Below are 11,792 nucleotides of genomic sequence, written 5' to 3'. Positions count from 1 at the left end.
AAATAATAGCAAAATTTCACTCCAATTAAGTCTGTACAGAATACTTGTATAATATTGTTTCATTACATTATTCTTCGTTGTTTTTTTTTTAAATCTACTTCCTCTTTTGTTCTGAATGTTAATTACTTTTTATAAAACGTTTAAATTTTTTTACCTAATAATTTACCCTTTTCAATGTAGTTTGCTTAAGATGGAATATGTAAACCAAAATGATCAGATAATACATATTTACTGCTGTACACACACACACACTAAAAACCTTTAATATTAACATAACATTAAAAAAAAGTAAAAGGTTATAGCACAAAACTTTGAAGAAATAATTTTATTAAGTTGAACATGCCTGACAAATGTTCAGTTCCCAAATGCCAGTAAAACTATAACTTTTAGTTTCCCATAAGAAGTAACAATACAGAATTTTTTATTTTTTGTAAGGGACAGCAATATGATGCATGAACATGTATTCATAAAGAAGTTTTAGAAAACTTCATTGCTATAAGATTAGCTTTGTCATTTATTAAGTAAAACTGTTAAAATTTCCTTTGGGCAAATTATGGTCGAGGCTGATGCTTTTCTTACTTAACTTAGAAATCTTCCACAACATTTGTGTGTTTCACAGCCAGTAAAACACGATTCACTTTGTGATAGACAATTTGAAAATGAATGCAGGGTTTTTAAAGAAAGTACTTAAACTCAATGCAATTCTGTATACACGTTAAATTGATTAAAATGTTAGATTCAGACACTTTGATTTTCATTAAAAACTACCTAAGTATCTGTAATAAAGCAGATTCAAGGAATATTATCAAGAGAATAAAATTAACACAAGCAGCAAAAGGGAAAACAAGAAAATGCATAAGTAATAGAAATATCTTTATTTATTTTATAATGATAAGGTGTGCTAAGGATTTACCTATTACTGTCATTTTCTAAGTTCAACTTTCAACTGTTCTTACTTAAGAACACAGTACAAAGACAAAACTAACAATAATGGTGATACACACTGTAAGGTCAGGCCACCATCTGATTTAGTATCTCACAATCCTTAGACTACTAACATCTATGATAATCTACATTGCACATATTCAAGGAAAACAACTCCCAATTCAAACAAGTCCTTGACTGAGACAGTATGACAGAGAAATAAAGATAAGCAAATATTGTCCTCACAGAATTAGTGCAAATTTATGAAATTGTACATTCACTTTATAAGAATATCATTAACTATATCCAAAACATCTACATTAAAATTCAGAAACATTTACTTATGTACATGTAGGGAAGATAAAATTTAATAATCTTCACAAATTACTAAACTTATTTTCATGAAATTGTGACTTTTGAACTTCAACAGAGTCCATCATAAGATAACAGTAAACAAGTTGATATTGTAAATTCAGAAGATTTCTTGTCATATGCATAGGAATAGATTAATAGCTAAATATGTCTAGTTGTGGCCTTATACAAGTTTTCAGACTTTAAATGTCAATAACTGGATAATGGTTAATAAGCACCAAAGGAAGTTGAGATGATAAATTCAAACTCAATTTATTGAAGTTGTTGTGTTAATTATGCTTTCAGTCTTCAAATCAATGGAAAATAATTAATCACTGAATGTTTACATGATATGTTCAAATGTATTTTTATGACATTTGTAATAATGAATTAACAACCAAATTTGTTCCATTCATCTCATCAGCTCAATTCAGACTATAGCTTACTGAGTTTGGCTGTGGAAATATAGATTATGATAAAAAACTGTGTGAACACCATAAATTTACAAGTTTATGATGAGATTCTGAAAGATAAACGGATTTAGGGATTAAAAGCAGCAGTAAAGAAAAGAAACTTTTAATGGAACCAAAACTAACCTTGATAAAACTGTGCAACCCACCTCTTTGTAGGGATGTTGGAGAGAAAAAAACAAAAGTTTTAAGTTCAAAGTGGAATTCGAACATGTAAGAAAACTTAATAAATCTAGTTGTATGTTGTTATAAAAATTTGACATGTCACCAGTGTAAAGAAATTGGATAGAGTAGTTGAAAATATCAAAAACACATACAGAAACATAAATGTAAAAATATGAAATTGGAATACAAAAGAAAAGACTTTAATTAAAGTACGTAAAATAGAATACAACTCAAAATTCTTTTTACTAAATGTTTTTCTAAAAGTAAGAAAGATTCCATCGTGGAAATCAATAACAATTACAGAAATTTTTTTCAAAATGAATTACAGAACACATGCATTATGATATGAACTTATCTTTAAAAGCTTTTACCTGTCATAAATGAGACAGAGGCTTACTGATGGCTAATAAGCTTCCTTTAAGTGTAGTGAAAAAGAGATGGACCATATTTGGATGAAATTGATTGTGAATGTACACTTGAACTGGAATGACATTTGCAGAAAAAAGAATATTTACCTTGGGAATTATATTAGCAATGTATTCAGATCTGTTTGATGATAATATGAGTACAATTATTAGGCTAAATGATATCTTTATAGTTTTAACATGAAGTAAGGGCTCAAATTTTCAAACCATTACCACTTATATATGCACTCAATAAATATCTCTAAAGACTTTAAAATAGCTAATGTATTTTAACATACAGAGTACGGGTAGCACCAATAATACAAGTTTAGAAACCTAATCAATCCACTAAGACAAGTGACAAATAGGTTACAGTAAATCAATTCCTGGAAGAAATTCATTACTCAGTCCATTTGCAGAATCTAACAATTATTTTAAATGATTGGCAGAAATTCAGAACATTTAACAGTCTGCTACCACCAATAATCATCAGAGATCATGCTTATACACAAAACTACTTGAAGTCACATCAGCATCTTTCATTATTTCAAGAGATGATTGGTAACCCTAGAGGATTTGCCATAGTAAAAAATAACATAAGTGAGTTGAGCGTAATCAAGGAGATGATGAAAATATTTAGCCAATTCAAAAATGTCAAAACTTAAATCTTACAGTGTAAAACTAAGAAAGTCAAAGTGCAACTTAATGCAACCATCTACTAAGTACCTAGATTTATATGTTGATGCTGTCAAGAGTCATGCTAGCAGCTATCTTACAGGCACAAGAATCAGTAAAATGTGAGTGAAAAGCAATTCTTCACAAGAGTGGTGAATTAACATTAGAAGTTTATTCCTCTTATGACACTACATTGTGATCCATTGAAGAAATCTATCAAAACAGTTTTAGGTTGCTTGTAAAAGAAACTCTCAGGCAGCAATATGACACTTGAAGGAAACTTTTGACATTTAATGAAGTAAGTGATGTAGTACAAACTGAAACACTAATTATAGAAGTTTCATTATTACCATTTCTATGATATAACTGTGACAAAGATAGAAAGCTCATCACACACATTCCAGAACACCAACAGCAGCTGAAAAAAAATACAATTAAATTGAAAAGGAAGCTTAAGGAATAATGTTTAAAAATCATTTGATTACAAATCCTTCACAGCAATTTTTAGTCCCAAAACAAGAATCCTGGTAGAACGTAGACTGAAATTCACAGATCTCTGCATATTAGTAAAACATTAGGTAAAACTTGTGGAAACAAAATGTGTTAAAAATGGATAGTTTTGTAACTAAACTAAAATAATGAAATGCTAAACTTCAATTGTGTAGTGTTAACTATTCTAATCATGGTTGGTAGACAACTATGACATATTAATGTACTACATTTTTGTATGTTTTTACCAGTGTTGATGGATAGTTCTTTCTTTAGCTTGTCATTTATGTTAATGTGGTGACTGATAAGGGTGTACGAGCACAAAGTGGATGTTAAATATAATTTTCTACATCTCTATGCATTTAGGCTGCACAAATGGTTCCATTATGGTGGAGATTCTTTGGGTAAAACACGTTGCATACCATAAGTAAAAATATGCTGTAAAACTAGCCTATAGTGGATTATCTAATCATAGTGAAGTGGACAACTCATCATATACTGGACACTTTATAACCGAGTACAGGATACAAACATAACTGCTGGATGTTACTCATAACTTTTTACTAGACAATCTGGGAATTATTAAAGTGCCAGAAAAGAAACAACTTAAATAGATCTTATGAAGTCTCCATAAACAACAGTACAACAGGTTAGTTAATTATATGTTAATTTACCTAAATTGTAATATTTGTGTTTGTTATTGATTTGATTCGAAAATATATTTAGTAAATCAAATTCCTGGAAGGAATTCTTTTCTGAATAAATTACAACTAGAGAGTTTTCTGACCAATTCAAATGAAATTGTTGGGAAGGGTAAAATACTATTTGTAGTAAGTCTTGTGAAAGTAAAAACTCTTTACAGGAGAAAGAAAGTTTTCCAAAAGTCAATAAAATGAAATACACTTTGCTTACCATTCAAACACAACACTTTACTTGTTCGTTAACAATCTTTTAAAAGATATATTGAGTATATATGAAACAATAATTAAAAATTTGTACAGGTTTTAACTGGCATACTTAATAACCCATCACAGAAATGTTTGTTGGAAGTTACATTCAGCCAAGACTAAAAATTTGTACATCAAATTTTCATAAGAAAATTTGGACAAAATTAATTCCTTGTAGAATATTAAACATGAATCTTGAAATTGGAAATATTTTGCTTCTTTCCCTTTAACAATATAAATATTACTCGTATATCTGTTGTAATTTAGAATGAATTAGACTCTTACTTGCAACATAGTTTGTGGAAAAGAGATGACTTCATCATGTGATAGGTGTGTTTAATTCAAAGGTAAAGCTTATGCATCTTAAAATTGAAACTTAAGGAGATTTGGATATGTGAATTATCATTACCAAACTTTTCACAAACTACACCAATAGAACCACCAAATATTTCCTGTAGTAGTCACCTATTCAACTGTTCTTGTAATGAAGTACATATCAACCTTTAAGTGTTTTCAAATGAAGATACCATAATGATTTTGCACAGATTAACATTCAAACTCATTGTTTTGATAAATTTCATATCTAGAGCATGGTGACTTCATAAATAGTAATTTGACTCAAATAAAACAGGAATAAAATGCTAAATGAAGCAGAAAAAAAAACACCAAAACTGCAATGTATAAATAATTTCTTTTTTTTTTTCAACCACCACACTTATTGCTGAAACAGTGTAAAAGATGAGTATTTCTATCATAAGAAAAAAGGTGTGGTGCTTTGATATATTGTAAAAATGTGTGTGTGTTTTTCTTATAGCAAAGCCACATCAGGCTATCTGCTGAGTCCACTGAGGGGAATCAAACCCCTGATTTTAGCATTGTAAATCCATAGACTTACTGCTGTACCAGAGGGGACTACTGTAATAATAAATACATTATTGTTCTTGTAAACCAACTCTTCATATTACAACTTTGAATGTTTTCAACAAAAATTAAGTATTTCTTTGTAAACTTACAAATAGAAAGTGTGATCGAGTATTTTTTACTAAAACTTTGTAATTATATGGTGTCAGAGTTGTGAGTGCTCTGTGATTTTCATGTAAAAATTAAAAATACTTTTCTTCATCTGAAAATTTTCAACTTTCATTTTCATAATCTCTAAAACCTCCTTAATTTTCATCTCCTAAATTTTAACAAAAACTTTATATTTTGTGTTTCCTTTTTTATATTATAGCTCTACACATGATTTATCTATTTGACTAATAAAAATTAAGAAATAATTATAAATTACCCTTTTTTCCTTCTGGAAAAACTGCAAAATGTAACAGTAAACATTTATTTATATTTAATTTTATTGTCTTTTGATAATCCTGCCCAACACCTTGTAAATTACTTGATAAATGTGTAGCTTACATTACTCTATCAAATTATACAATAAATAGGAAACTTGTGAAAGATTTAATATTGTTATTTTTTATTTATTTTAGGTAACCTGATAAACATTTAATTTTTACATATGAGTTACTTTTATAATAATAAGTAAACAATACAAATAAACACAAGAAATCTAGTAATTACCTTGTGTCTTTTTTTTTCCCTCTCAATAAACCTTAACTCCATGTTTTAATACCAATTGTACAACTGTAATAAATGTTTTATTTACTTAAGTAATGCACCTAAGAACACAGAATAACAACATTTAAACATCAGATGATGCCCTATAACCATTATCATTTTTGGCTTTAAAGGTATGTGCTAATTTGTTACAAATTTAGCTAAGTTCATCAGTGTGTTTCATATGGGAATAAAGTTTAAACTGAAAGTGAAATAAACAATTCTCTGTACAGAAAGTGATAATAATATAACACTTCATCTGATAGATTACAACCTTGGCTTTACGTTGGTTATAAATAATAATGTATTAACATCAGAGAGAACTATTGGCAATTTGTGAAAGACAGAATATGGAAGGTAGGTGTGGCTGAAGGGGTCTGATTTTCTAGTTTATGACTCTGAAACCAAATAAAATTAAAGGATATTCTTTGACAGATTGTTTTGGCAGAGTATACACGATGAAACTTTGTAGAGAATGACAACTGCCTGTTGTAGAGGATGACATTTCATCTTCAGGAACTGAAGACAAGAGGTAGAAGATTAAAGGCTATAAAAATTATTCTCTGCCTGAGTACTACTATACTATCATGAATAATTTATGTTAAATTACGTACTTCTTGGAGGGGTGGTAAATAAAATAAAGAAGAGGGAAAATAGAGAGAGTAAATGTCACAGTTCTCACACTAGGGAAGATTAAGAATTTTTTAAATGTTTCTTTATGAAAATAACCACTTAAAACTTAAATAATATTAAAATTTAGTTTATTAACTATATCTTGATACCAAATTTATTCATATACATTGATAATAAAGTAATTCAATTAAATTTTGAATATAAGCCTGTACAAGGTTGTGACTTTGACACTTTGACCTATCTGATGCAAAAGGGTTAAGGTAAATAAAATAACAATCTGCATGTCCAAAATGTATCCTTACTAGCTCAATATTTTTCCATTACAGGTTCATCAGGAGCTACTGGTATTCAGATTCAGCTGGATTAGTGCACTTTTAGGATATAAGTAGCTCCTGCAGATATTATAGCAAAATATTTAGCTAATAACAATATTTTCTGAAGTCATTATCTTATTTTCTTTAATAAATACGTTATTATTACTGGTGTGCAAATGAGTGAGCACTAAATATACAATATATGAAATGCTCTCTATAAATAGTGTACATAATAGTTTGTTCTAGGTCATGCCCAGTTGCAATTTGGTTAGATGAACGTGAATAAACTAGTCAATACACAAAAACACTTCTTCAAGACATTTTAGTTAAATTTGAAATACATGTGACTTTTTTTTAATTCTTATGTATTTTGTTCATAATTTCTTTTGTTCGTATTTTTTTTTTTTTGTTTCCAAACAGCTTCAACGTAAAGCCTCGAGTAACTGTCCTCGGTTTAGAATTTCTATATAAAAATGAATTAAGTCCATCTTTGTTTGTTAATGTACTGGAATCATTCACTCCATTTTTACTGTTGAATAATGCACTTACTTGAAAGCCTTTAACAGTCTGAGGATTACTTTGATTTTCAGCTGCTTTGGGATCAAAAAGTTTTAAAATGCCCCATAAATCATCACTGTTTTTTATATTATTTAACTCTAATTTCCATAATGCAGTGCGAACACATGTTGAGAACCTTTCCATTTCTTCACTGCTAACATTCTTGCTTACATTTAACTCCTGTTCTAAAGGGTTCTCTATATACAGTGGGCTGTAATCAGGCTTAACCATAGAATGTCCAGTGGTCAGAGAAAGCCCTCTTTCTTTAAAGTTGAACTTTTCATAAAACAAGAAAAATTCTTTCAAGAGAATTTCTGTAAAAAAAAAAAAAAGTTGGGTAAGTTTTGAAAGAGAACCAGATTCTGTTTTGTCATGAAAAACTTGTGTTTGATCTGCACTTTTACTGAATATATAGAATAATCAATGTCCAACAATAACAAAGAATTTTTTGTTTCACTTGAAATAATTTATGTCATAACATTGTGTTAACTATTAACAACTTTATTAACAGTAACTAACAGCTCTTCATGGGATTGCTGTAAATTCTTTATATACAATTAGGTAAGATCAAATTATTTCACTATAGCTAATTCATAAGTAGTAATGCCACCATAATTTTGCTAAACTCAAACATTTGATAATTCACAAGTATCATTTTGTTAAACTTGGATAAAAATATTAAAATTCAAACTTTTTAACCCCATAGTAATTTTGTTAAACTTTTGATAACTATTTGAGAGCTCACAATGAGTACTAACTGACTAAAACAAAAAAGATTAGACATTTACAGTAATAAAAACTTAGTTTTTTAGGAAATGAACAACATACCTAAATCTTCAGTCTTTTCAGAAGGTGGATGTTTTAAACCTTTCTGAGAAATATACTCCATGTCATCTGGCAATGTTTTGTCACTTTTACCTAATAATATGTTTATTTTAAATTAACAACAAAATAACATGTCATTACTTACAATGACTACACAACTTTATTTATTCTCATAACCACATGATAATGCCCATACTTACCATACACCATTCCAAGAGTTTATAACCTCTTGAAGGAATAAAATAACAACATATTGCAGTATAATAAAAGACCAAAATAGTATAATGCTTCTTACTTTTATATGCAGAATTATATTATTAATAAATATTAAACTTTAAATATATTTTGTATGATTTCACACTTCTACATGTTTACTTTACATCTGATATAATTCTAAATATGAATCTCATATTACACACAAAAAAATTATCAAACTCTATACAAATAAAAATGTCATAGTACACTATAAGTGATATTATGATTGTAAGATAATGGCATATTCTGTCTACGCCTTTCATATATAAATATTTTTTGTCAAAGTTTAACTGAAAAATACATAAAATATTATCAAGTAAAAATAATAAATAGTAGGTGTAAAAACAAATAAATAAATAAATATTGTGCTGTTAATCCTCATTTGAAAATAATATTAATAATAACTTCACTTCACCTACTTAATTTAGTTCACACCACAAGAAACTGATGATAAACAAGTCCCTAGATCATTATTATGGCCATCATATCCTAGTCAACCTAATGAACCCCAGTTGTAGGTGTGGTTAACGTATTATTGACTTTGGTTAACAAGTTCTTGAAATAGAGTGGCAATAACATAAACATTTTTTTAATGAAAATTTTTACACTTACATATGGGGTACTGTTTTGATACACAACTACAGAAAGTTTTACACTATTGAATTATGTTTAAAAAAAATGTTTATAAACCTATGTAAACAATGAATACAGATATTTATTATGAAAACCATACTTAAAAATCTCACAATATATCGTCTAACAAATTATAATTAAACATTCCACTGCCATTAGCCTTCTTATAAGTACAGTTGAGAGTAGTTAAGTAATAACTATTATGTACATTTCTGACTAGAGATTTCAATTTATTTAGTTCAATACTTCTATCAATAAATGGAACTACAAGATAAATCACATCTTTACATTCATTAGCATTACTTGTTTTAGGGGCAACTGTTCATAAGTAGAAAATAATAACTATTCTACATTGCTCATCAAACTTAATAACATTTGTTTAAATAAATGGCACGTCATTAATAACTTTTATAAAGTAACAACTAAAACTCAGCAACTTTTATAATAATACTGTAACCTTGTTTGTTTTGTGTCGACATTCATGCCTACAAGGTCAACATGTAGTATTTTTGAAAACTTATTTGAAAATTGGCAGATTTGAAAATCATTATTTCAATTTTTAATGCATCTGTAAAACTGAGATGGTTAAATTCTAACCACTTTTTCAGCCAGTAGTTTTCTCACATTGTATTCTATAGGTTGTAAGTGAAAATCAAGAAATCTTTGTTTCAGAGTCAAAAGTATTGACAGAGTGTTTGGGTGTTTGTTTGACAGAGGACCTGTTGCTATTTATTCTGCCTATTTTAAGTTTATCTACATATTGAAATGTGCATTGCCTATGACTAACCAAGTGTACATCACGTTTAGTACTGAAGTGCTATTTTTGCAAACCACTATTAAGTACCATAAACTTTGTCTGTAATGTAGCTAACAAATATGATGTTCTAACAAGTTAAGTAATTCCAAACTTACACAACTACAGATGTGGACCAGCATCTATATAGTAAAGCAAAATAGCTAATATAATGAAACCAGGATAGATACAATAAAGTTTGTCATGCAAATGAGCAATTTTTGAATTCTAAAATTATCTTGAAGTTCTGACCACTGAGAATGCTGACTAAAATTGTGTCTGAATTCTGATTGGCATGTTTGCATCAAACCAATAGAGTCTGTACTCAATGGCAAAGCTTACAAGAGACCTACTACCTACTTCTTAGGCAAACATAGTCTTAATGCATTGCCATAGTCTTGAATGACTCTGCCAAGCTAGCTTGATCCCTTTCTGTACTCTGGGCTGTTAGAGTTTGGCTAAACTGAATCTCATCTCTTGTTGAAGCTCATTGCCTATTTCCATTATGAGAAGAATGCAAGGTTCCATTCCTGTTTTGTTCCCTACTCCCTTAAAACAGTAAAAATTCCAGCCAGAATTTTGCAAGGATGGAACAGCTTCAACAACACTTATGCTCTTGAGGAGTTCTTGTTTTGGCTGTCTGACCTTCTTTTCCACTTTTCTTTTCTGATTTATTAGAAGAAAATTGTGACCAATTATAATGTGAAGAATACATATATGCTGATACTTTTAATCTAGATGGCACCTGATGCAAAACACAGTCAGGTCAAAGATTTCTAAGTTCAGGTACACGCTTCAGTTGCACTTGTTGCCTGCTTACCCTCTGTAGAATAGAAATTTAAATCATCAAATTCAAATGACTGACAGTCATTTACTATGAAGTGAAAAGTGTGTTCAGTATATATTGGATCTTTGGATTAAGAGTACAAGGACCCAGATAAACCTCCTCCATTACTTATATAATAATGAAATAGTTTAAATAGCACCATAGAAACTGCACAACAAACACAACCAGTTAGAAGGATACTTGAAAAAACTGATAATGAGAGAGATAATTTTTCATTAAAAGTGAAACCCTTCAATGGTAAGGATTTGAATTCCTTGATGCTAAAAAAAAACCTAATGGCATGAAAAATGTATTTATATCCATAATAGAGCTTGGTTTCATGTGGTTGCTGGTCTTAGTGATAAACTACCATGGCTGCAACAGTGGTTTGATGGTTCTCCTTCATAATTTCATCTCCTTCTCCTACACTAAAATAAAAAGGGTCTTTAGGGTACAAACTATAATATGAGATATAAAATGTGCCCTGGGTTTTGAAGGTGATTGTGGATGCAGGACTCACACTGCAGTGGGAATACACTGTCTGTCAGTCTCAACCTTCATTCACTGGTTTCACATTAAGACATTCAAAGAAATAAAATAATAAAAAATACAGCAATTATGAGAGTAAGATGTCCACATTGTGACCATCCTTCATTGTCTGCAGACAGTTGTGGAAATGTGACTGCTCTTCATAGTAAAAGAAATAAATAAAGAAAGAAAAAAGAAACAAGGTACCACCACTTAAGGTTAAGATAAACATAACTTGTGATGTTGGCATTTCAGCCCCATTATAGTAGTAAAGTACTACACAACAGACAAATTATACTAGTATGCAATGTGAAACAAGTTATCTAAACTAAATAATATAACTCCTATTTACCACCCATTAAGTTTGCTGTAACTACCGATTTTCAAACTC

General features: G+C 29.3%; 1 protein-coding gene across 3 annotated transcripts in view; it reads right to left on the bottom strand.

The window, feature by feature from the left end:
• Positions 1-3,218: 3,218 nt before the first annotated feature.
• The window catches only part of LOC143255328 (poly(A) RNA polymerase, mitochondrial-like), a 40,567-nt gene continuing 31,993 nt past the window's right edge, over positions 3,219-11,792 (bottom strand). For 2 of the 3 annotated variants that reach the window (XM_076510798.1, XM_076510800.1), the window contains exons 7-8: positions 8,370-8,459; positions 5,878-7,855 (exon numbers count right to left, since the gene is read on the bottom strand). In XM_076510798.1, the coding sequence (XP_076366913.1) occupies positions 7,338-7,855; positions 8,370-8,459 (608 nt within the window). In that variant the 3' untranslated portion in view covers positions 5,878-7,337. Of the gene's footprint in view, positions 3,408-5,877; positions 7,856-8,369; positions 8,460-11,792 lie in introns of those variants that run through there. The other variant, XM_076510799.1, reaches the window with a different exon arrangement.

Source organism: Tachypleus tridentatus, chromosome 7 (genome assembly GCF_004210375.1).
Source record: "Tachypleus tridentatus isolate NWPU-2018 chromosome 7, ASM421037v1, whole genome shotgun sequence".
In the NCBI taxonomy this organism is placed as follows: Eukaryota; Metazoa; Arthropoda; class Merostomata; order Xiphosura; family Limulidae; genus Tachypleus; species Tachypleus tridentatus.
Note: the sequence above shows the minus strand (reverse complement) of the source record. Positions and strands in the feature narration are given on the sequence as shown.